This window comes from Pseudorasbora parva, chromosome 4 (genome assembly GCF_024679245.1).
Source record: "Pseudorasbora parva isolate DD20220531a chromosome 4, ASM2467924v1, whole genome shotgun sequence".
In the NCBI taxonomy this organism is placed as follows: Eukaryota; Metazoa; Chordata; class Actinopteri; order Cypriniformes; family Gobionidae; genus Pseudorasbora; species Pseudorasbora parva.
This window is the reverse complement of record NC_090175.1, coordinates 47,664,503-47,692,189: the sequence shown is the minus strand read 5'-3', so window position 1 is coordinate 47,692,189 and position 27,687 is coordinate 47,664,503. Positions and strand designations below refer to the sequence as shown.

The 27,687-nt window shown below is 36.9% G+C and overlaps 1 protein-coding gene across 2 annotated transcripts in view; it reads right to left on the bottom strand.

Annotated features, from left to right (window-relative positions):
* Nucleotides 1–288: 288 nt before the first annotated feature.
* Nucleotides 289–27,687, bottom strand: part of sdk1b (sidekick cell adhesion molecule 1b) — a 299,372-nt gene continuing 271,973 nt past the window's right edge. For both annotated transcript variants that reach the window (XM_067442041.1, XM_067442042.1), the window contains 13 exons: nucleotides 26,745–26,877; nucleotides 26,288–26,344; nucleotides 25,778–25,879; nucleotides 23,025–23,140; nucleotides 20,205–20,391; nucleotides 18,588–18,725; nucleotides 18,276–18,437; nucleotides 13,444–13,569; nucleotides 13,070–13,234; nucleotides 8,047–8,184; nucleotides 7,715–7,835; nucleotides 6,861–6,990; nucleotides 289–5,953 (listed from right to left, as the gene is read on the bottom strand). In XM_067442041.1, the coding sequence (XP_067298142.1) occupies nucleotides 5,684–5,953; nucleotides 6,861–6,990; nucleotides 7,715–7,835; nucleotides 8,047–8,184; nucleotides 13,070–13,234; nucleotides 13,444–13,569; nucleotides 18,276–18,437; nucleotides 18,588–18,725; nucleotides 20,205–20,391; nucleotides 23,025–23,140; nucleotides 25,778–25,879; nucleotides 26,288–26,344; nucleotides 26,745–26,877 (1,845 nt within the window). In that variant the 3' untranslated portion in view covers nucleotides 289–5,683. The remainder of the gene's footprint in view (nucleotides 5,954–6,860; nucleotides 6,991–7,714; nucleotides 7,836–8,046; nucleotides 8,185–13,069; nucleotides 13,235–13,443; nucleotides 13,570–18,275; nucleotides 18,438–18,587; nucleotides 18,726–20,204; nucleotides 20,392–23,024; nucleotides 23,141–25,777; nucleotides 25,880–26,287; nucleotides 26,345–26,744; nucleotides 26,878–27,687) is intronic.

Sequence of the window (27,687 nt, the reverse complement as noted above, 5' to 3'; positions counted from 1 at the left end):
GGACGATAACTAAAGACAACTGTATTAGTGTCCACACCAGAGGACAGTATTGTTCTGTTTATTCTAAGCGCGTGCTTGTCCGCCGCTTTCAAAGCTCGAGCTCATTACAGTAAGATTGTAAGATTGTAAAAAATTACAGTAAGATTGTAAAAAAAAGTATGCCAATTCTGATTGGCTTTCAATATTTTTAGGGTTCATCAGCTGGAGAAAATCATTCAGAAAGTGATTCCAACTATATATTCTTCTGTACTCTTGCCATTGTAGCTGTGGTGTGAACTCTGTTGTTTTTTAATATTGAGAAGGATTTTAAAAAAACTATAAAATAGTTTCAGTGTCTGCTGTTTGAATGGGCTTTTAGGCCGTAGTTCAAGTAGGACATTTAAGTAGCTTTTATAAATGTGCCTTAGAAGAAACATTTCTGGTTTGCATATTGTGGTAAAACAAGGGCCCTGACATATTTTAAGATATGTCAGGGCAAGTTGCTTTCAGCTAAAATAGCTCAAACATGCATTTTAGTCTGGAACTAGCTAAAGCCTTGTCTGTGAAACCATGGGTTGGACACATAAAAATGCATGAATCAATGCATTATATTATTATAGGTTCTGAGAAATCTCTGGTGTCATTTGTTTGCAGATGCCACTTTTTTCAATGTTTGGTTATCTAATGCAAATCATTCACACATTATTTAGTGTCCAAATATGTTTGGGGCCACTGCATATCTCATCAGTGAATGTGTCATAAGACTACGGCAGATGACATTTCTGCAGTCTGCATACACACACACAGCACAGTACGGACTCTTATTGGTGACTGAATGCCAAAAAGTTATAAATAAAAAGACCTGCCAGTGGGATGATAACAGCAAAATATGAACACAATATTACTCATGTCATTTGTTTTAAAATAAATAGCAGTCACATTTTAGAGCATGTGCGGCTTAACGTGGCCTATTTTTGGATTTTTAGTTGAATGTGAGTGGTACTTCCAGTGCAAAATCGAAAAGATCCAGAAATAACGATGACATATTACTATAATAATACATGTTTTAAAGGGCAACATAATATTTTTCTCCTTGCTTTTGAGTGCAAGTCACAATGCACACACTTCAGATTTGGACCATTTCAAGACAATATCAGTTTAACTATGATGCCTTCATGTGCATATATAATGCAGTGCGGGTAATACAGCTGTAGGAGGCATAACATCCCAGTAACAACTCAAAGCAATTCAAAGTGTTAACAACCTGCTTTGAAGTGCATATTATTCTCTCTGACTCATTCCGATCAATAACACCTTGCATAGCTCTTTCTGTCTTTGGATGGATGTTCAACACAGTAAGTAGTCAGTCCATGTCTTTTTCTCTGTTTTAAATGAAAATGAATGCATAGAATAGAATTAGACTCTTCAGGCACTGAACCACACTCTACACAAGCCTGCAGATGTGACACCTGTACAAAGTGACACCTGTACTCCCATAAAGTCAATGAAATCAAATTTGAGAAATCTTTTTTTTTTTTTTTGTTGGAATATTGCAGTATTTTTTTGTAAATGTTTTATCCGTGCACATTATCATTGTTTTTTAAATGCATGTGTCCTCATAATCTTTGATCAAAATAAATTCCTCTCCCTCTTTCAGTAACATTACTACTGCATCCCAATTCAGAGGCTGCATCCTTTGAAGGGCGATTGCATCACGCGGCGCGGCCGATGGCAAAGGGTAAAAATTGTTCAGATACAGTTTTACAGGTCCATTTACAACCCTATAAATTGTCCCTAGGATGTAATGCTCTGTTTTTGCCTTATTTGGAAGGGTCATGAATATTAATGTTGAGCTCTGCTCTGATTGGCTTATTTCAGCAACTCATAGGACACAGCAGTTCAATGAAGCGACTCCTGAGTCCTGACAGAACACAGACCGACTGAATGACACTTTAAGCAGAACATCTCAAATGGAGATTGCTGAAATGCAGCTTATGTGTTTATTGGTGTTTTCAGATCAGCCGCGCATGAGAAAGAGTTCAGTAATTGAAATCCCCCAAACAGAGCTTTTCTGTAAAAATAACACTGATACTATCCGGTGTTTTACCTAAACATGTACAATCTGGCAACCATATGCACGCGAGCTCTCTCTCATGCGCGGATGATCTGAAAACACCAATAAACAACTAGGCTGCATTTTAACAATCTCCATTTGAGATGTTTTGCTTAAAGTGTGTCATTCAGCCTACATTTTAGACTTGTCTTTTTTCGTCAACGATATTGCATGTTTATATAACGCTAGTCACAATGTAGGCTAAGGTTACGCAGTGACTGTGATGTAAGTTACTTTGAAAACATGCAAAAACATCATAGGCCTACTTCACTTCTCAAAAATATATAACTTATATTACAAAATGAATAGCCTTGTCAAATGACTGTCAGTTTAACTTATATGGTGGAAAAGGTGACGTTTGCTATAAGGATCGAGTGAACGATCTGTAAGCAACGTATCTACGGTTGTATTTTGTAAAATAATATTAACCTTTGTCATTAGACACACTATTTAGTTTTGTATGGTACTTGGAGATTCCAATTGTTACTGTACGCATCTTGCGTCATCTAGACAACGCGGTCTCTCTAAGAAACTTTCATTTTAATCAGAAATTGTTTAAACAGTCAATAAGTGGATAAATCACTACTTACTGCTTGCAGGAATATAGTTGCCCCTTTCTTCAGTTTAAGACGCTGAGGGAAGCTTACTTGAAATGGGCCAAACAAATGAACAATTTTGAAATAAAATAAATTGTTGTGGTATCTGATTATAATAAACCTCAACCATGACTGTTGACATATGAAAAGTCCTCACGTCTCCTGCACAGCCTGAACATGACGTGTGTCCATGAGAGCTGGCGTTTTTGCTATCCCTCGAGTGTCGTTTGTTTGCCTGAAGTCCCGATGATTCGGCTCCGTCAGTTCCGCCTGACAATGAACATGTTTGGACATATGCAAATGTTGGGGCCTTCATATTAATGATCCCCAACGATTGCGTCGGGGTTGGCCTTATGTTGAGAAGCACTTATTTTTCCGTGGTGTTTTTGATTCACGAGATTTACATATGAAGGAGAAGGCAATGGTGTTTGAGACTCACAGTATGTGATGTCCATCTACTGAACTCTTATTATTTCAATTTGGCAAGGTTAATTCAATTTTTGATTGATTCTAGGGCACCTTTAAAGCGGTTGAAATATTTATTTGTATCTTACTAAGATGCGATCATATTTAGTTTATACTCTATTATATACAGAAATGGTACATGGTGAACATATTTAGACAGTTTGTGAACCTGTTTTGTTGTCAATTTAATATAACTTTAAAAAAAAAAGTCAAATGTAACCATCACTCATCAACATCAAGGTGTGCCTTTGAATTAGCAGCTTTTGAATTGGGACACAGTCCTCATCTCTTCTCTGATGACGTGTCCCGTGAGTCACTCTGACAATCAACAACCATCCAATCAGTTCCTGATGGACAAAGTCCTATCGAAACTTCCATTTCATGCTACCTTTAAATGTTTTTGCCATTAACCCAAATGTTTTCATTCAGGTTTCTAACTATAAATATACTACTACTACTACTTCTGCTGAGATTCTGAAGTGTGCATTTAATGGACACTTTACTATCCCATGAGGCAATGGGAGGGGATCTATGAATGTGAATTTATGAAGTGAAGCGACGCAACTGAAGCTGGTAGGTCACATGACAGTAACAACATGGCGGATGTATTACATCTGAAATTAATTTATTCTCCCATATTCGTACTATATACAGCATACTTTTAACTGTGAATGCAAATTCAAATATAGTACCTACTAACAGCGATACTTTGCTTTTTGCTCTGACCGTGTGATATCGATACTGCGTAACTGGAAACATGTTCATATACTTGCATTGAGTACATTTCAGGCCATATATTGTGTTCAAGTCATGTCAGAAAGATACTTATAAATGGCACTTGAATTCGTTTATAAGTTCAATTGTTCATCATAATGTTGACTTTTAGAATACTTTACACCTGGTTTACGATGCGTTTTGGTTGATCAGATTCAGATCACAAGTAGACAAGTGATCACATACCCGTTTTCATCGAGGGGATTGTCTATGGGTGGGTAAATGTATGGGCTCTTTCACATCTTTATATCTAATGGACAAAATAAGCTCTGCAGTTTACATACGAACGCTCTCTGGGACATACTGAGAGCATCAGCTTTCGCTTCTGACAGCCGCAAGATGACGGCAAACATGGTGAGTGTGTGTTAGAAATTAGGAACATCGAGACATTGGTACATTTTTCACCTTCAAACCAAAAGTCTTTTGTGGTTGTTTGAACATATTCGACCACATGTGCATTTACACTATGAAAACAATATGGTCGAATGCGCATTTAACTATCTTTGGAAGTGACCGAAAGTTGTCAAGCTCAAAACATTTTAGACCCCATGTAAATCTGTATTTAGCGCCATCCATTTGTGAACCGATCGACCAAAATTCTTCTCAATACCAGGTGTAAACAGGGCCTTGATCTCATAATTTCGACGTCATGACAGTTATGATTTCTAAACTCCTAAGTATACTCTCAGCAGGACTTGAATGCATCATTATAGCATAATAACCTTTCAGATATCAGTCTAGATCTTTAACTATCGATGCACACCAATCACGTGCACTAATGCTCTTTCATACTGAAATAAATATTTGTTTAACATTAATGAGATGAGAAATCTGTGTATATTTGGATTAGAGGGACGGAGTCGCACATTTCTTGTCATATCTCTGGGTGACTGGATTGTACATACACTGAAAGCCAGTCAAACAAACAGTGTGGATTGTGACTTGCTGAAATGATCCGCTGTGGGTATCACTAAAGAACTACATCAACTTGGCACAAATCTACTCTACAGTAAAAACATTTTGTTTTTTGTACAAAATTGATCCTAAAAATATACACACATACAGCATATTTTACATACAGTATTGCTAACCTAAGAAAACGGTCCATTGTGAGCACGCATTTTCTTTTTTTTCCCCACTTAAAGCATCACCCTTTTGGTTTAAGAGAGCAATACGTGTACGAAGGCAGTATTTTCATTGCTGCTTTTTGTCCAGAATGAAGCCGCCCATCCCAAGACGAAAATAAACCACACACAAAACACATTTTTGTTCCAGTCTACAACTCACTGTACAAGTTTCCGGTGACGTTTCAACTTCAGTTAGAGTTTTGGAGATCAGAGCGAGATTCAATGAATCACTCAAGCGTGTGTTTGCCCACACATTACGACTAATCCCGGAAGGTTGCTATGGAACGGGAATTCATAACAAAGGAATTTCCTTCATCCGTCTTTGAGGGTCTTCAAGTCTTTAGAATTAATACCACCTCTCGCTAAAGAGTCTCACAGTGCAAAGTCTCCGCTTCTTCTGGGTCATGTTTAATCTGCGAAAATCCATCCGAAAATCATTAACACGTTAACAATAAGATACTTCAACACCCCCTCCCTTCCTTGAAGAGAGGAGGCCTAAAATACGCTTCGGGGAGAAATGAGAGACTTTTGTGAAAAAGCATTCTTTGTCGTTACTCCGACAGTTTGATTTGTCCCTTTTAAGGGTTCTATTTCCTGTCATCAGCTCCTCCGTTTGTTTCAGCGGTTCATTAGACAAATGAGGAGAAGCCGGTAACTGGAGTGCGTGTTCCTGGGGCGGGCTGCCCCGTGGGGGTGTAGACGCCCCCTACGCTGTGCTGGGTCACCACAGTCTGATAATACCCCCCCTCTGCATCCGTCATGGCACATTCCTCAAACCCTCCTCCGGTCTTCACGCCTTTGGGCTGCCTCTTCCACGAGTTGAAATAGGTGGGGTCGCTCATGTAGTGATTTACAAATGAGTGCTTGGGTTGCTCATCTTCGTAGTCGCTGTCGCTCACCTTCACGTGAGGGGTGAGGGGACGGGTCCAAACCAGAGAGAAAAAGAGCAGACAGTAAAGTTACTGCATGGGCGTAATTGTTGCCTGAATGTTTACAGGTGTACAAAGTTTTTGTTTGGCAAACTGATACAATGGTAGTCAGTATATAGTGGCACCTACTGGCATGGATGAAGCATAACACAATGAAGTTACAGATGCCACTGTAGCAAAACACTGGAGTCCCGTACATGACATACAGGAAAAAGAAACAATATCACGTCCGCATTTTATTATTAATTTGTTCCATCATGGCTAAGTACAAAAGTTTCAAAGTTTCAAGAGTGACAGCTGCATTTAAATATGGGAGTGACCCTAAATTATCATTACGTTGGTGTACTCACTCACTCCCAAAATTGCGATAATTGACACTGTGGTAATCATAGCAACATTCTGGCATCTTGTGCATTTGGTACCCACTATTGGACAGTGAACTACTCTATTTGGCAACAGTGTTACATCTTTTGGCTTGTTGTTTGGGCTTGGCTCATAAAGTGAACAAGTTTATAGAGATAATGAAGTAGGCAGGTGCAAGTCAGTCACAATATTTTGGTATGTGGCTTATTTCCAAGATAAAGCGCTTTATTGAAGTTTATTATGAGTAAATGAATGCACTATGTGTGTACAGAACAGGTTTAAGCACTAAAAGGTGAACTAACAACCAAAGTTAGCTACAGTGTGTACATGGCCTATATGTGGCCATTTATTCATTGCTTCGTTTTAGGTAAAACATTTTTTTTAGAGCAAGTAAATTAGCATTAAACAATTAGGATATAATGGTAATTAAAGCATAATATGTCTCTAAAAATACATCATACCCCCATGGCAGTTGTTTATGTGTGTGTGTGTGTTATTGGTGTGGTGAGTTTACCTCTGACTCCGACAGCTCAGTGGGTTTCTCTGTGAGGGTGGTGCTCTCTGTTAAAACAGCCCCATTGTAGTTGTTGCAGATGTCTTCATCAGAATAGTGCAGCCCACCTGGACTGGGCCGCGGAGGAGACCTTTGGACCAAAAACAGTTAAAGATTATGATTTTTCTCAACTTTTTTTGTGTGTTTATTTTTGCTTTTTGAAAAAGTCTGCAATGTTACAAACACAAAGTTTACTTCACACAGTAAGCACTGTATCTGAACTCCCTAAAACGCTTCAACTATGTTGAAACTCATGGTTATGATAAGGGTGTGATATTCCCAAAACACGCTCCAAGCGGCTGACCGATCACAACACACTGGTCCAGTCACCCAATTAAAGCGCATTGTGCTTTTGAGAAGGAGAGGCTTCATAGAGACATGAACTAGACAGAGCGTTACTGACAGACTAGGAAGAGTGGTGCTGCAATAATGAAAAATATGTGAAAATGTATGTTTTTTAACACCTATACTAGTAGACCCCAAAAAAGCTCTTCAACATTAAATTACATTTTTTTGGCTAATAAACACAAAATATATTCTGAAAAACTAATATATTTAACTGAATATCTATTTCCCATAGGAAGAAGTCATAATAAAAATAAACTGAAGATGCAGGTGGTGTTAATCAGTCATGATTTCATGACTTTTCTTAGAGCTAACGTCACTCTTCGGAACCATTTTTTAAAATACTTTAGAGAAACTGTTGTCAAAGTGGTTTTAGTCATTTCTAGTTTCCCTCAAGTCCTGTAATAGTAGACTTTATTTGACCATTATCTATACATATTATAAACACAGTAGTTCAGATGAAAGCCCACCTTGTTCCATTCTTCTTTAAGAAAGAGCTCTTCACGTTCAAATGTCTGCTGTTCAACTCTAGGGCCGTGAAGCCGCCGTTGTCAAGGGTTACAGACTCTTCTACAGTAGTGATGTGCTTTCCTGTGGGAAGAATAACATTCAAGTTATGTCAACAAACACTGGGATGTGTCGACTGATTAACAATATTCCCTTTCATTGTACAGGTATCCCCAAAAGTTACACAAATGACCAAGTTGGAGCAACTACAAATGTTTAAAATCTTTAAGACTTCCAGAAACTGTCTAGGAAGCAAAAGAATCGTCATAACAATGGTGCAGTTTTTAAGTCCCACCTGTTCCACAGCTCCTGTACTTCTTGTTCTGTCCGAGCATGAGCAAACCAAACACAACCATCAGAATGAGAATGAGACTGATCAACGCCATGACGATCAGGAACCACCACTCCTCATAGAAAGGGGTTTCAGACAGAGCTACAACAGACAATGATACTGTATGTATTATTGTTCATTTATTGTGGACATTTCATATATGAGGGAATCAATATACATATATACAGTAGTGGCCAAGAGATGTCTGGAGGAAAATAATGTTTTAACAACACTATTTAATTGTAATTAATAATAATTTGTGTTTAATGACAGTTCAGGTTATATTAATCAATTAAAACATGATGAGTATCTTAAATTGGGAAGAATAATACACTAAACTTGGTTAAAAAGGTATCATGAAATGGCTTTTTGTATTTTTTTATACTGTTGTCTGAGGTCAACTAATGACGTTTGTGTGGTTTTTACATTCAAAAATATCATAATGAATAATATGCTATTTTCTACACTGGTTTTGAGGCTCTCTCCTGAAGGCAGGGTTTTGATGGGCATGCCACACCGAAGACTTGGAAGTAAATGCCCCCGGCTGGGATTAGAGAAGATTTAATGAACTTCTGCTCCACTGTCAGTTTACATGACGGATGGATTGTCTTGAAAGCGGCAACCGGAATGATTCCTTTGCAGGGCTCGAAAACCTCTTTATTAAACAAACACAATGATTTATTTCTCATCCACCCGCGATTAATTGGAATATTATTTTTTATTACTGTATTTTCCAGACTATAAGTCACACTTTTTACATAGTTTGGCTGGTCCTGCAACTTATAGTCAGGTGCGACTTATATAAAACACATATCCCTGGGACATTGGGCTTTGTGAGCCCTGGCTATCCCTGGGACATGGCTGAGTCTGACCCCGAATCGCAATGAACCAGCGTGTGACAGCATGCTAAGGTATATTAAATTAGACATGCACACATAATCAAAATTATCTGTAACAATGCAATACTATATACAAATATTACACACACACACACACACATATATATATATATATATATATATATATATATATATATATATATATAAATCTAAAAAGAGGTTAGTTGCTGGTACTTTTATGTCTATTATTGACTATGGTGATGTTTTATATATGCACGCTTTGTCTCAAGTTTACATGCACTGGATACTATAAACCATGGAGCTTTGAGGTTCATCACTGGTCTTAAAGTCCTCACTCACCATTGTGAACTATATGAACGTGTTGGATGGTCTTCTCTGTCAACACGGAGACTTCAACACTGGTATGTTTTTATATATAAGGCTATTTTAGGTCTTCTTCCATCCTACCTTCTGACCTACATCAGTGTAAAAGATATTAGGACTTAAAATCTTCGGTCCTAGGATCTTGCTCTTCTGTCTAAATGTTAGAACTGAGCTGGAAAAAAAGGCATTTAACTTTGCTGCTCCCTTTGCATGGAACAAGTTACAGAAACATTTGAAACTTAATAAGCTTCTCTCATTGGTTACTTTTAAGAGGATATTAACTGACTTGGAAGCAGCCACATCTGGCTGTAGTTGTTCAGCATGATTTGTTCAGGATTTGTGGTTGTTGTATCTGCTATTTTAGTTGTCTTATGTTATTGTGTATTATGTGTTGTATGTATGGTTGTACTGCTGCCTATCTTGGCCAGGACACTTTTGAAAAAGAGATTTTAAATCTCAACGAGTACTTTCCTGGTTAAATAAAGGTGGAAAAAAATAATAATAAAAAATATACATATATATATATATATATATATATATATATATAATAATAAAAAAAAAAAAAAAAAAATATATATATATATATATATATATATATATATATATATATATATATATATATATATATATACATTTATTTTTTTATTTTTTATTTTATTTATTTTATTTATTATTATTATTATTTTTTCACCTTTATTTAACCAGGAATGTATGTTTTACTCATATAAGTGTGTTGCAACATTCCTGACGGAGCCAGTATAGAAGAAACAGCATTGTGTTTTAATCTCAATATGTCTTGTAAATCCTGTATCGACTTGTGTTTTATTTACAAACGATTCCGTGGTGAAATGAAGCAAACAAGGCACAATATCTTGCAGTCTTCTGAATGTTTATTGCTCGCAATCCATTTAGCACTTTAGCTCCACGAGTCGGACTACAGAAGCAGGCGTACACATTTATCTGTTGAGGTGGTGTTTCCCTATTCTATTACATCATTGATCAATATATATTCCAGAGCTCTCGTTTGCTGAGCCTGGTGTCTATAAAAGCTTTTCTTTGACTAACAAGGAAGTTTTCAGCTCCGAATCTTACAGGATATTCTTATATCACAATGAACTTTTATATATGAAAGGCTCAAGGGAAAGCTGATTTCTCAATTCATCACCCCTTTAATGTATTAAAATGACAAATTATTTTGTCAAGAAAGGCAAACTTCAGCATATTTAAATATGGGTTTATTGTATTGTGCAAAAAAGGCATATAAAAAACAAAAGCTCACAGGAAATGCATACACTGACTACAATGGAATCAGTTATTAATGTTTTGTTGGCTCTCCCTTGTTTTTGATTTCAGCAGCTATTCTCCTGGCCACTGACTCACTAAAATGTATAACTGTTTTGTGCTTAACTTCTTACCAATCCTCCTTAAATTCTTCCCAAAGTACAAGCTTCATTGGAAGACATGCATGACTTATCCTAATTCAGTTTTATAATTTCCCAAAGGTTTTCAATGGCTTTAAAGGGATCATTCACCAAAAAATTTAAATGATCCCATGATTTAGTCACCCTCCAGCCATCCTAGATGTATATGACTTTCTTCTTTCAGACAAACACAATCGGAGCTATATAAAAACAACTTCTAAGCTTTTTAATAAGACTGAATGCACCCTTTTTTTGAAGCCCAAAAAAGAGCATTCATCCATCATAAAATAAATCCATATGGCTCCAGGGGTTAATAAAGTCCTTCTGAAGCAATGAGATGTTTTTGTTTTTTAAGAAAAATATACATAAATATAATCTGGGTCAGAGGTCACTCTTTCACTGGAACTAGACTTGCATACAGCCACTACTGGAAGCAAGCGATTCAAGTTTATTAAGTTATAAATATTAGAGTTATAAAAATAGATATTTTTCTTATAAAAACACAAAGCTGTATGGAGCTGTATGGAGTACTTTTATGATAGATAGATGTCATTTTTTGGGCTTCAAAATCTAGGGTAACTTTACTCCCATTATAAAGCTTGGAAGAGCCCGGGTATTTTTTAATATAAATCTGATTGTGTTTGGCTGAAAGAAGAAAGTCATATACACCCAGGATGGCTTGAGGGTAAGTAAATTATGGAATCATTTTTGATTTTTGGGTAAACCAACCCTTTAAGGTCAGAGGTGGCCACAAAATGCTGAGCATGAACACTTTCATTGTGCTCACCTTTGTTGTATTCACTGTGTGTTTGTAAGCATTATCATGTTAAAAAATACATATCTGATCTCTAAACAGATCCTCCATACTTGGCTAGATTGTGTTCAGTAGGATTCCCAAGTAGTGCCAGCAACTTGGTATACACTTTCAACACCTGCTGCAGACATGCAATCCCAATAACATTATGTTTCCCCTGCCATACTAAATGTCATTAAAACATTTGGCATTAAAACACTCCAGTCTCCTACGACCATACACCATCCAATGCTAGGTTGTTAAATTGCTACTTGTCGAACTGCAGAATGTGACTCCAATCTTTCATGCTCTAATCTTTATGTTCTTTGGCAAATGCAAGGTGTTTTTGGAGCAGTTAAAGCAAATTAATGGTCTCTTTCCTGGTACACAACCTCTCAATCCTGCCTCTTATAGCCGTTGGCTTACAGTTCAAGATTAAATTGGAGGTTGGAGTTCTCATCTATGTCTTTAAAAGCACTGGTCTTACTGTGTTTTGAGATAATATTGGACATTGTGACCATTGATTTCCAGTACATGAACAATATCCTAAATTGATTGACCAAATTTAGCCATTTTAAAAATATCCTCCTTGTTTGCAGAGGACAGCTCCTTCCATCTGGCCATTTTCACAGAAATCCACAAAATAACATCTAATAATATAGCTAATACTTGCTACATAGGGATTTATTGAATTATTCGCGGGGAATAGTGTAAGATCGACACCAAAATTACATCTGCACAATTCGGTGTGTTTCATTGCGTTATGACCAATGATACAATTGAAATGTCAAATGTGTACAACAGTTTGACACTCCAGGCACAACTTCACAACATGCATAGAACATATTTAATAAAAAGTTTGAATAAAATGTAAAGAAGCCCATTTTCTAGGTCAGACAAAATTTGGCCACTACTGTATACATTTTGTTCAGCAAGGATTCATGAAATTGATCAAAAGCTACAGTAAAGACATGTATAATAGATCTCTATTTCAAATAAATGGTGTTCTTCTGACAATTTATATATGGTTTCCACAAAATATTTAGCAGAACAATTCTTTTCAACATTGATAATAAGTAAATCAGCATATTAGAATGATTTCTGAAGGGTCATGTGACTGAAGATTGGAGAGCAATGATGTTGAAAATGTTGCTCTATCATCACATGAATAAAATGCATTTTATAATATATTCAAATAGAAAACAAATAGAAGTCAAAAACATTTTAAATGTAATATTCCACAATTTTATTGTTATAATGTACATTTCAGCCTCGTTCCTTTACTTCTAGATGAGTGAAAGTTCAGCGATGTGACACTAGATGGCAGCAGAGGCCAGGAAGTGAGTCTACAGCTCAAACATCCTCTCAGACACTTTACGCTGAAAAGGTGTACTAGTCAAATAATTGTGTAATTAATTGATATAGTATGCAATCTAATTTGATGTAAACAAAACAAAGCTGTGGGACAGATGTAGAGTCAGTTCAATGGGTTATCATTTGCAACAACTGTTCCGTATACCGCAGTATTGTGATATAATGAGGAAGATTACCAGACATAGCGGTGGAAGGCGGACTGGGGTCGCCATAGCCGAAGCGATTGACAGCGATGACACGGAATTCATAGGCCACACCTGAACGTAGGCGGTCCAGACTGATGGTGTACGAGAAGCTTCCAGGTGGCAGATGCTTGACAAACGTGTCCCATAATCCTTCATCTGAAAATGTACGATTTCAAAAGCGGGAGGGAGAGTAATTGGTTACCACAGAGGAGAAGAAAGATGGAAGAGGTGGAAGTGAGAAGAGGAAGGTTAATTGAGAATGAGCCTAGTATTACAAGACCATGTAGTGCATGAGATGAAGAACTGATAATGAAAAGTCAAAGGTAGATCTGAAGTAAGCAGATGGACAAAGAATTGCTGCTTACCTGATGGACGAGCCTCAATGACATATCCTGTGACGGGTCCCGCCCCTTCTACACCCTCTGACCAATGAAGTGTCAAAGCTGATGCAGACTTCGTGACCGAGGTCTGCAAAGGCGAACCAGGGGAGCCTATAAAATATAAAGCATATTATTCCTTTCTGAACGGTCAATAACACACACAGATCCTGATGGTTCTGGACATTTTGATCAATTAAAACAGTTCTATCAGGACCACTGTTGTCAAAGATTGAAAGATTGACTATTAGCATATGGTTTAGACTGGCGGTATGGTCCTGTTCTGGACAACAACTCCCTGCGCATCAATGCAGCCCAGAATGGATAAGAGCAGGTAGAGTAGCGACAAACCCCCTTTAAGGTAAACGGAACAGAACCAACATGATGTATTGCAGATATCATTAAAGGGTTAGTTCACCCAAAAATGAAAATTCTGTCATTAATTGCTTACCCTAATCCCGTTTGACACCCGTAAGACTTCCGTTCATCTTCAGAACACAAATAAAGATATTTTTGTTGAAATTTGATGGCCTTCATTGACACCAATATCATTTCTTCTCTCAAGACCCATGAAAGGCACTAAAGACGTCGTTACAAAGCCCATCTCACTACAGTGATTCTACAATTTTATGAAGCGACAAGAATAGTTTTTGTGTGCAAAAAACAAAACAAAATAATGACTTATATGGTGAAGGTCTGATTTCAAAACAAAGATTTAAACAGTTATGAATAAGCATACAGTCTTGTTCAAAATAATAGCAGTACAATGTGACTAACCAGAATAATCAAGGTTTTTAGTATATTTTTTATTGCTACGTGGCAAACAAGTTACCAGTAGGTTCAGTAGATTGTCAGAAAACAAATGAGACCCAGCATTCATGATATGCACGCTCTTAAGGCTGTGCAATTGAGCAATTAGTTGAAAGGGGTGTGTTCAAAAAAATAGCAGTGTCTACCTTTGACTGTACAAACTCAAAACTATTTTGTACAAACATTTTTTTTTTCTGGGATTTAGCAATCCTGTGAATCACTAAACTAATATTTAGTTGTATGACCACAGTTTTTTAAAACTGCTTGACATCTGTGTGGCATGGAGTCAACCAACTTGTGGCACCTCTCAGCTGTTATTCCACTCCATGATTCTTTAACAACATTCCACAATTCATTCACATTTCTTGGTTTTGCTTCAGAAACAGCATTTTTGATATCACCCCACAAGTTCTCAATTGGATTAAGGTCTGGAGATTGGGCTGGCCACTCCATAACATTAATTTTGTTGGTTTGGAACCAAGACTTTGCCCGTTTACTAGTGTGTTTTGGGTCATTGTCTTGTTGAAACAACCGTTTCAAGGGCATGTCCTCTTCAGTATAGGGCAACATGACCTCTTCAAGTATTTTAACATATGCAAACTGATCCATGATCCCTGGTATGCGATAAATAGGCCCAACACCATAGTAGGAGAAACAAATGCTATATCATGATGCTTGCACCTCCATGCTTCACTGTCTTCACTGTGTACTGTGGCTTGAATTCAGAGTTTGGGGGTAGTCTCACAAACTGCCTGTGGCCCTTGGACCCAAAAAGAACAATTTTACTCTCATCAGTCCACAAAATGTTCCTCCATTTCTCTTTAGGCCAGTTGATGTGTTCTTTGGCAAATTGTAACCTCTTCTGCACATGCCTTTTTTTTTAATAGAGGGACTTTGCGGGGGATTCTTGAAAATAGATTAGCTTCACACAGACGTCTTCTAACTGTCACAGTACTTACAGGTAACTCCAGACTGTCTTTGATCATCCTGGAGGTGATCATTGGCTGAGCCTTTGCCATTCTGGTTATTCTTCTATCCATTTTGATGGTTGTCTTCCGTTTTCTTCCACGTCTCTCTGGTTTTGCTCTCCATTTTAAGGCATTGGAGATCATTTTAGCTGAACAGCCTATCATTTTTTGCACCTCTTTATAGGTTTTCCCCTCTCTAATCAACTTTTTAATCAAAGTACGCTGTTCTTCAGAACAATGTCTTGAACGACCCATTTTCCTCAGCTTTCAAATGCATGTTCAACAAGTGTTGGCTTCATCCTTAAATAGGGGCCACCTGATTCACACCTGTTTCTTCACAAAATTGATGACCTCAGTGATTGAATGCCACACTGCTATTTTTTTGAACACACCCCTTTAAACTAATTCAACTAATTGCCCAATTGCACAGCCTTAAGAGCGTGCATATCATGAATGCTGGGTCTCATTTGTTTTCTGAGAATCTACTGAACCTACACTTAACTTGTTTGCCACGTAGCAATAAAAAAATATACGAAAAACCTTGATTATTCTGGTTAGTCACATTGTACTGCTATTATTTTGAACAATACTGTATATATATATATATATATATATATATATATATATATATATATATATATATATATATATATATATATAAAATTCTGTGATAGATGTCGTCGTATTCCTATAGCTAGATGTAATCAGCTGACAGTCAGATGATGCGAGCTTGACTAACATGACCTGCCAGACCGGACGCTATATGCTGGATTTCAAACTGAATACAGGCTTCAAGCGTCAGGCTGACTGAATAATTCTTAAAAATATTCTCTACAGCTTGCAACTAAGTAGTGTAAAACAGGCAGCTCTGCCATTTTAAAGTAGTTTAGATTGCATAAAGGTCACAATGAAGCCGTAGGGGTACATCTTCTTCAAAACATGCTCTTTATTGGTTACTGTGACCTGACAACACATTCACTATACTGTTATCACACTTCATTTCCCACAGATACTTTCACCTTTTAAATAAACTAGCTGATCCTAAATGTCATGATTCAATTTACTCGTTCCATGTAACACAGACAGACTGTTTGTTTGTGTGTGTGGGGCAATGAACAATCACTAACCAAAATAGTAACATCGCTAGGAAAAAAACGACTATGGTATTACCATATATATATATATATAAATTTATATATCTTTTTTGAACCATGAAAAAATAACAGCAACAAAAATACAGAACACAAATATGTCAAAGATTTGATTTAATTTGATATCCTTTTCATACAAGGATATTATGTTCAATTGTAAATGTGTACATTATCTTAAAGTGTATTAACCTATTTTGTAATCTTATTAATTAATTATTATCATTACTATTATTGTTATATTAATATTGTATACATGTTTAATTTATTCGGCAGAAAGGGGAAAAATATTGTGGGGAAAAAGTTATAATTTTAATTGTTAACTGTATGAAGCTTTTTGTTAACGCTTTGGAAAAGTTCACAAATAAATATGCATATGAATATATACAAGAATACTAAAGAATACAAAAAAACTTCTCTGCATTTGCTTTGCAAAATAAAATAATTAAACAATAAATTAAATAAAATACAATTATATTAAATTGTAAATAAATTCATAAATAGAAAATCAACTTACATTTTTATACTGGCAAAAAATAATAAATAAATAATTCATAAAGAAATGTATAAATAGAAGAAAAGCTTATTTTTTATACTGGAAACTTGTTGGCTGCATTCAATTGCTATCTGGCTCATCTATTAAAAAAATAAAATAAAAAAAATTAAGAAAGAAAGAGTAACTAACTAAATGTAGTTTTTTAAATTCATAAGTGGAAAATTAACTGTATTTATCAACAAAACTAATTTCAACCATTTAATGTTTTTAAGATGATCAGCAACATACACTTTCAACATCACATTTTAGACTAGTATTGTCTAAGGCCGGTTTCACACTGCACGCGTTAGCAGGGCGTAACTTTTGTCTTGCCAAAATTTGACCTTTCCGTCTTGATTAAATGATAAATATTTTTTCTGTGAACATTATTTATTTCAGTGCATTAAACATCATTTGGGAGGGTTTTAGCTTTTCATATGAGCTATTTCTAACACCAATGAATTAATTAAAAGTCAGGTTAATATCAGGTATTTCTAGAAAATAGATAAGCGACAAGACTTTTGTCAGGGACTGTATTTTCGATGCTTCAAGTTCTATTAACTTGAAGCATCGATTCTAATTAACTAACTGATGTCACATATGGCCTACTTTGATGTTATTTTTTTTCCCTTTGGACATGGACAGTATAGTGTGCATTCACTTGCATACGCTCTCGGACTAAATATAAAATATCTTAAACTGTGTTTCAAAGATGAACGGAGGTCTTACGGGTGTGGAACAACATTAGGGTGAGTCATTATGACATACATTTCATTTTTGGGTGAACTAACCCTTTGTTACTATGGTATATGAATTAATCATTTGGTAGCATGGGAAACATTCAATCGCCACAGTAATTTTTATTTTTTGCTCAAAATTCTGGCCAATTACACAAGAGTTTAATATACTATGTCATAATCCATACTGACCAATCAGAGTCCACCGCTACATAAATCAACTGCATCTCATCTGAAGAACATTCTAAACTGAGGGCTGTCTGTGTAAGACCCAACATCCCGCCACAATGAAGGCACAGTGTTAGTGTGCTCAAAGGCTACATAAAATCACTTTCCCATTACAGTGCACTAATCAAACCATGAAGTTCACACAGCCTTATTTTAATTTCTATCTCAAACTAATTTTAAGAATTAAAATAATGAAATGCCATCTCTCTAATGGGTCCCAGGGTTTAGAAAATGTTTTTTTTTTAATTATTTTTTTTACAAAAGCACTAGTTAAATGGAGTGATTTCATATTCAACAATTAATTTAATCCAAAGAAAGCCTCTGGCTCTTTTGTCTGTAACTGCAGGGGGTGTTTCTTTATTTATTATGAGTTATTATTCACATTTACTCATACCTTCCACTGGTCCTGCAGTGATATTGGCTTCCAGTTCGGGTCCGTAACTGATGGTTCTGGCCTGAACCTTGAAGCGATATGTCACGGCCCTCATCAGGTCACGGACCTTCAGCCAGCGCTGCCAGTTCCCCTTGATCTCCACTGTAACTGTCTTACTGACACCTGTCAAATGAAGGGTCATTATGAATATTGTATAATATATATCTGTACTCAAAACTAAAAATATTTAATTCAAGACTTTATTACAGTTTGGACAACAGTTTTGGATTAAACAGAGTGACAGCAGTGCTGCTTTCTCTTCATCCGGCTCACCATGAACTGGTGCGGTGGGCTCATAGAGCACTCTGTAGCCTTCCACCACTCCATTGGGCTGCAGAGGAACTCCCCATGACACATTCACTGAGCTTCCTGTCACCTCCGAAAACACCACATGACTGGGCGCTCCAGGAGCTTGAGAGAGAAAGAGATGTTAGTAAAGCCTAAATCTCAAAAATATTCTTGTATACACATTTTTTTCCACCAATTTCCATAAAAAGAAAACAAACAATATATAAATAACAGAAATACACTACTGATCAAATGTTTGGGGTCAGTTCCACAAAAAAATTACCATATTGGAATAATTTCTGAAGGATCATGTGACACTGACTGAAGAAAATATATTCTTATATTCTATATATATAATTGGATAAGATTTGCATATTTAATGAGCTTTGGCTCCCCTGTCAGTACACCTGAGGGATTGTTTTGAAAGCGTGTGGGATAACAGCAACCGAACTTAATCGAGGACTCGCAAAATATCTTTATGATAAATATGATTTATCTCTCTCATTGACCCGCAATTGATTGGAATGTTATTTTTTTATTACTTGGCCCACCCGATCGGTGGATATAAGCACGAACCACACACACCCACACGCGTGTGCGTGCACACACACACCCACACACACAGCTCCGGGACGTTGGGCCCATACATGAATCCCGAATCACAATGAACCAACAACACCACAAATAAAGGATTCTTCAGCCTTTGACAGCGTGCTAAAGTTTGTTCTGTTAGACACGTACATACAATAGATGTCAAATGATATGGAACAATGCAATACTATCACATATAAAAAACATTTTTACTCACATTAGTGTGTTGCTTCATTCATTCATGTAATCTCATCCTGTCTGCAAATCTTGTTTACAAACGAATCCGTGGTGAAATTAAGGAACAAACGCAATGTCTTCCCCAAGTGAGCAGGATATTCATAAAAATAAAGTGCATCCATGTATTCATAATATTATAATCCGAATGTGGATTCCTAAGTGGTAAGCAGTGGACCAATCACAACAGACTGGGCAATTTGACCAATCAGAGCAGAGCAGGCTCACGGCTCAACTCACAATTGTTTTGTGACCTTTTTTCATGCATATAAATCTATTGTAGGAGACCTTCAAAACAAAATTATAAATCCTTTGTAGTATAATAGAGGCACTTTAAGTGATTTTACAAAAATATAAGCTATACATATCTGCTTTTAAACCACAATGTCTTGGTCTTTAAACATTCCTTAAGTGCATTACATGTTTGTTTTTTTGCTAAAATTGTATTCAGTGATAATCAACACCAATGCCGTCTAGAGTGGATAGAACTTGAGCCCAGAAGATTACTTTAATTAAAATTGTCACAGTATGCCTGTATACATTTAATCTGCGTTACAGCAAATGTTAAATCAATGGTTCAACCAAACTTGTTTCTATTTGCCAAATTTAGCTTTAAGACTCTTAAATAGCGTTATAGAAACAAGCGGCACATTTACTTTCTTACTGGAAGCAGTAATGCCAGAGAAATGACATGTCTAACAATGTTTTGGACGTCTCGGTTGGTTGGCTGGCGCGCACGCATCTAGATGAGCGTAACAGGATCTTAGCGGGACTCACCAGCCTGCAGGGTGCGTCCTTTACGGGCTGCACTGAGTGGCCCGTCCCCCGCCGTGTTAAACGCAGACAGTTGCACATGGTAAGTGGTGTAGGATGTCAGGTTCTTCAGGTGCACTGATGTATCTGGAACAAACAAAACTAGTTCCTTCTCCGTCTCATTCTGCCTGTCCTTTTCCCAGTAATGGATCTGTGGGAAGAAGTGAATGACACATACAAACTTAAAGGAATATTCACCCAAAAATGAAAATGCTCAAACTCTAAAAACTTATATTTTAAGACTGGAGATTTATGACAACTTCATAAAAGTCATTGAAGAGTTAGTTCACCCAAAAATGAAATTGATGTCATTAATCACTCACCCTAATGTCTTTCCACACCCGTAAGACCTCTGTTCATCTTCAGAACACAGTTTAAGATATTTTATATTTAGTCAGAGAGCGTATGCAAGTGTATGCACACTATACTGTCCATGTCCAGAAATGGAATAAAAACATCATAAAAGTAGTCCATATGTGACATCAGTTGGTTAATTAGTATCTCTTAAAGCATCGAAAATACATTTTGGTCCAAAAATAACAAAAACTACAACTTTATTCAGCATTGTCTTCTCTTCCGTGTTTATTTTCAATCCTCAAATAAAGATTCAAACAGTTATAAATCAGTGTATTGATTCATGATTCGGATCCAAAATGTATTTTCGATGCTTCAGGATATTCTTATTAACCAACTGATGTCACATATGGACTACTTTGATAATGTTTTTATTCTCTTTCTGGACATGGACAGTAAAGTGTGCATACACTTGCATACGCTCTCGGACTAAATATAAAATATCTTAAACTATGTTCCAAAGATAAACAGCGGTTTTACGGGTGTGAAACAACATAAGGGTGAGTCATTAATGACATCAATTAAATTTTTGGGTGAACTAACCCTTTAAAGAATCAGGATCTTATGCTAACCAAATATGCATTTTTAAAATAAAAATACAGTAAAAAGACTATTATTGTGAAATATTATAATTTAAAATAACTTTTCTATTTTAATACATTTTAAAATGTAGTTTTATCCTGTGATGGCAAAGCTGAATTTTCAGCATCATTTCTCCAGTCTTCAGTGTCACATGATCCTTCAGAAATCATTCTAATATGCTGATTTGGTGCTCAACACAATTCAAAAGAACAACATTTATTTGAAATAGAAAGGTCTCATAACATCATTAAGGGTTTACTGTCACTTTTGCTGAAAGTATGAAACACATCTTTGCTGAATAAATATATTGATTTCTTTAAAGGTACCCAATGTAACTTGTTTTGGTTAAAAATTAACAAGATTTAAATAATGAGTAAATACATCATCAATCCTTCTTCCATAATGTGTTTTTGTCTTACCCTGATTCACTATAGTAAGCTTGTTATAAGTGTATATACTTAAGCCCTGTCAGAATGGTTGTCGCTGGGAAATTGTGTACATGCATCACTCGTGTGTCTCGTCATATCCGTAAATAGAGAAAAGTTGCCCTGGCTACTTTGATGTATGTATGGTGTGGGAATGGCATAGGTTAGTCGTCACAAAGAGTGAGAAAGTTTGACATGGAACAGCTAAATCTCAAGCCTCTGAGGAATCACCCGTTTTAAACAAACGCTGAATAGAGGAGAGTCTATTGGCAAAAAGAGAACGTGACAGCTCGTAATAAAACCAGAATCAACATTGGTGTGGCTTTTCGGAGGTGGCAAGAACTGAGGGATTTTAAAAGTAGTAAAAGTAAGTAAGGTATTTCATTGAGCAGATAAATTGCCATGTGTAACTCTCTAAAATAATTAATTGTAAAGCATTATATATTGTAAAGTGTCATATTCATGCACACAGTCACACAGATCCAAAAGCACAACCAAAAAAATGCTCTTCTGCAAAATGCATGTTTTTGTTGTTGTTGTTTTTTTACCCCTCTTTAGCCAAGTTATATATTGTGTTTAAAAAAAAAATTGTTATGGAACTGTATACTCTTATATTTATGATATTTGTATAATATACAGCTATATTTTGAAAGCTTAAATGCTACATTCATCTTTCATTGAGCAACTAAGTACATTTTTAAGAATGTCTCCTTTTGTGTTTCATGGCCAAGAAATTCATACAGATTTTGAATGACATTAGGGCAAGAAAATTATGACAATTTTTTCATTTTGGAGTGAACTAATTCTTTAAAAACTCAAACACACACTGAAACAGGAATGAAATATGAAATGTGAATTGATACTTTGTGTGTTTCTGGACAGAACAGAAGGATTCATAACCAATTCCCATTCAAATGTCTGTGAGAGACAGATGTACAGATGGCATAAATAGGAAAACAACAGTGGAAGCTAATGTGGTGAAATCAACAGATGACAGTGAGATAAGGGAAGACAGACTGCAGATGAACGACAGTTTATTTATGCCGGTAAACAGATGGACTGCCTGAATGATTTTGGAAATACTTTTCATAAAATTCAGGGCTCACAACTGACTAAACAATTGTGCATTACGTATTCATGCATTTAAACTTTTGGCACATAGTGTACAATGTGCAAACACATAATGTGCATGGGATTATAGGTCATTTCTAGGGGTGAAAATATGCATTTGACAATTTAAAACATTCAATAAATAATATACAATTATACCTATAATACCAAAATCACAGGATGGATTCTTGTGAATGACCGCAGTATTTAATCATTTCAGTTTATGACATTCTGTGCATGTATTAGACATTCTGTGCATGTATTTTGTGCATGAATATGGATAAAAAAGTATTTATTAAAAAGCTATTGTCACCTTGTATCCCTGAATATTTCCATTTTGTGTTTCGACAGGTGGAGGCTGCCACTCTACGTCCAGCTGACTGGAGGACATAGACTTCACCTGAATATTCTGAGGAGCCACCGAAGGAGCTATGAACACACACAAAATTATGATTTTAAATTGAGCAACAAACAAATCAAACACGTGTCTAGACTACCACAGTGGGAAAACCATTTACTGCATAGACAGTCTCATACAGATGACATTTCTCTGTAGCATAATAGACAGTGACTAAACTGAAAGGGATTTAGTGATTTATTGACACACTAAAATGTTGAAATGTAATGTCTCTGTATACAGGCCAGCTGTCACGATCAAAGATCACAGATTACAGATCCCAGATCAAATGCTGGAGGAACATATTACATTTACAGCTATTTCAAATAATATTACACTTTTTACAATATTCAAATACATGCAGCCTTGGTTAGCATGGAGATAAACAATATAACATATAAACTATATTGCCAAAAGTTTCGGGATGTCTGCCTTTACATGCACATGAACTTTAATGACATCCCTTTCTTAATCCATAGGGTTTAATATGGAGTTGGCCCACCATTTGCAGCTATAACAGCTTCAAATCTTCTGGGAAGGCTTTCCACAAGGTTTACGAGTGTGTTCATGAGAATTTTTGACCATTCTTCCAGAAGCACATTTAAGAGGTCAGGCACTGATGACGGAGGAAAAGGTCTGGCTCGCAGTCTCCGCTCTAATTTATCCAAAAGGTGTTCTATTGTTATTAGGTCAGGATTCTGTGTAGGCCAGTCAAGTTCCTCTGCACCAAACTCGCATCCATGTCTTTATGGACCTTGCTTTGTGCACTGGTGCACAGTAATGTTGGAACAGGAAAGCACCATTCCCAAACTGTTCCAAATTGTCTTGGAATGCTGAAGCATTAAGAGTTTCTTTCACTAGAACTAAGGGGCCAAACCCAATCCCTGAAAAACAACCCCACACCATAATCCTCCCTTCACCAAACTTAACACTTGGTACAATGCAGTCAGACAAGTACATTCTCCTGGCAACCGTCAAACCCGGACTCTTCCATCGGGCTGCCAGACAGAGAAGCGTGATTCGTCACTCTAGAGAATGTCTCCACTGCTCTAGAGTCCAGCGGTGGTGTGCTTTACACCACTGCATCCGATGCTTTGCATTGCACTTGGTGATGTAAGGCCTAGAAGCAGCTGCTCGGCCATGGAAACCCATTCCATGAAGCTCTCTACACACTGTTCTTGATCTAATCTGAAGGCCACACAAAGTATATGGAGGTCTGCTATTGACCCTGCAGAAAGTTGGGACTTCTGCACACCTCAGCATGTGCTGACCCTGCGCTGTGATTTTACGTGGCCTACCACTTTGTGGCTGAGTTTGTGTTGATTTCCAATTGCTTCTACTTTGTTATAATACTACTAACAGCTGACCGTGGAATATTTAGTAGTGAGGAAATTTCACAAATGGACTTAATTTGCACAGGTGGCAGCCTATCATGGTACCACGCTTGAATTCACTGAGCTCCTGAGAGCAACCCATTCTTTCACAAATGTTTGCAGGAGCAGTCTGCAAGCCTAGGTACTTGATTTTATACACCTTTGACCATGGAAGTGATTGGAATACCTAAAATGAATGGTTTATAGGGGTGCCCAAATACTTTTGGCAATATAGTGTATATATAAAAAATATACGCCATTTCTTTGTATAATCACACTCCTTCCCCAGTCCATACAGACATGCGTTTTATAGATCAGTTGTTTAGTTGGGCTTCATGTCTTATTTTATGTGTGACTTTGGGCTGTATGTGTCATATTCCCCATTTCAGCTCAGTCTACACTCCTATAAAGAGAGATATGTAATTAAGATGGCCTTGTTGTCTTTGTGTGTTAAAGTCATGCCAGAGGGACGTTGTATTTAATGATGTGCCATCCCTCTCATTCGGATCCTTCGAAGAGGTCAGATGTGCACACTAATCTGATTTATGCACATGGCTCATTTTTTAAATTACCTTAGGTAATGGGCTTTCATTATGCTCTACCTAGATGAGTTTATAGTTAAATTAGCTTTGACATGGACTGCAATACATGTTAACACACAAACACAGCCTATAGACTGAAAGAAGGTCATATCTACTCTATTTGAGTTGTGTACAGCATTCATGTAAGAGCTCGTATATGGGGAGTATATAAATACAGCAAATTCTGTCTATATTTACACAGTGAGGTAATACACAAATCCAAAATGATATGTTTACCTTCAGGGAAGACATAACAGACTGTTTTTTATATGAATACCCCGGCAGGCAGCACATCACTGGCTAAATTGATTTGCGCTGCATAGTGGAAACCGGTCTATGGCGTGTATCAATAGGTCACGCAAATGGATCCGCTCTGCGTTATCTAATAGTTTTTGCAGCTAATTGGTCCACACTAGGCGATTCAAGCACCTCTTTTCTTTCCCATACAGTTGATAACCAGATAAAACAGGTGACTTTGAGGAATAATTGCATATAATATTCATCTCACTCATGTGTGAATGTACTTCTCATTAGCATTGCCGACTCAGACCAGACCAAATATCGAATACTGTGTTTAATTTTAGGTCAGATGAGAAGATATCAGCAAACAACAACTACATTTCAAAAAAGCACTTTGTGTTTACCATGAACTTATTGTAGGTTTGTGGTTCAAGTTTAGACATTGGATTGATCCTAAAAAGGCATAAACACATACCTGCTTCTCCCACAAAAACCTCTACAGGTGCACTTGAAGGGCTTTCTCCAACAACATTAAATGCTGTCATAACAATCGTGTATCGTCTGTACTTGCTGAGCTCTGAAAAACACCATTAAAGAAGAAAAATAAGATGGAAGCTCAAAAGTACGAAGAGTGCTGAAGTACTAGTTTAGAGAAACGCAGAGAAAAAATGAGAAAGAATTTAAAAATATTTTAAACTAGGCAACGGAAGAGGGACGTGGATATGAGATGAAGGGTGTGGAAATGAGGCGGAGAACAAAATAGATTTACATTTTTCCCCTTCCTCACAGCAGATCATGACAGGACCAGAGGCTAAACAACAAAGCGTAAAGACTAGGGGAAGTGTTTGTTATAGAGGTAGAGGAGATCAGAGGATAGAACAGGGAGTTTGAGAGCCTTCGGGCTTGAATGTGACTCTGTTAACACTTCAAAGATTACAACTATTGAAACAACTCAGCAATTAAAATAATATCAAAAAATACTTACGCGTTAATTCAAATTCTGTTAATGAAGGGCTGCTCACTGTCTTAAAAGTGCTCTTAGCTGTTTGAGTAGAGAAATAAACCCAGAGAGAAAGAGAGAGAAAGAGAGAATAAGAGATAAATTACACAAGGGGCACTGCTTAATATGGATTTGAGAATAGAAGAAGAAAAAACATCACATTTGTTTTTATTAGTATTATCATTATGAAAGCAAGACATTTCACAATGAAACAAAAATAAAACTCAAAACAATAATTTCATTTTCAAACCAGAATTCAAGCAGTGAATGTAAGAGAGATAGATGCAAAGACAGATATATCAAAATATAGAAAGACAGAGAGAGAGAGAGAGAGAGAGAGAGAGAGAGAGAGAGAGAGAGAGAGAGAGAGAGAGAGAGAGAGAGAGAGAGAGAGAGAGAGAGAGAGAGAGAGAGAGAGAGAGAGAGAGAGAGAGAGAGAGACCTCTGATCTCAGGACTGATTGTTGATTGGTTGGTTTCCATCATCGGTTCGTCTGGGTTGTTCTCACGTGGAAGTTCCCGGTAATACACGCGATATCCCACAAGAATCCCATTGACAGTTCCCTCTGCAGGCGGCTGCAGACAGACATATCGACTTTCAGTCAGTCTCCAAGTGCCAAACCGCCATCTAATTACTCTATTTAACTCAGGCTAGGAAATATTCACCTGACTTTTCAGCATATGACCTGTGATGCTACATAATGAAAGAATGTTGAAGACAGCACCTATGCTGCCGGCTGCCCGCTAATTAGCAGTTAGAGACGGTGACAGAAAGTAATTAAAGCACAATGCACGTCAGCCCAGGAGAAAGCACAGATCAACAGAGGACAAGTTAGCTGAGACCACAGGTCAGTAAAGGCCTGATCTGGTTGTTCTTACTCTGACTCTCTCCAACATGCCTTCTCACTCCCCTATTCTATTATGGACGTGTCTTATTTAGTATGTGATCAGTGTTATAGGCAAAGTTAATTAAGATGGGGTCAAAACAGGCCAGCTTTGTAAATGTATCCGCATGTGTGTGAATAGATTGAGGAGGTACGTGAAATGACTGCTAACTAATTAGAGGGTAAAGAGTAAGGCTAAGAACCTGCTTGCCAAACATAATTAACATTGAGAGGGCCCGCTGAATACTTTGCACACAAGTCTGCTATTAAACGGTGTTGGACAATTTGAACCCCTGAACCTTCAGTTAAATGGAAAGACAGGAAAAGTTCTTGTGACACCTACTCATTCTAAAGCTGATGAAGTTATAAAACTTAGAGAACATTTTAAGGCATCACAGGCGTGCTCTCAGCATGAAGGCTGTTTCAGCGTTACACTGCCTTCTAAGATGCCTTGTTTGGACAATTACCAATAAGGGAATCCCATTATGCATATGAAAAAATC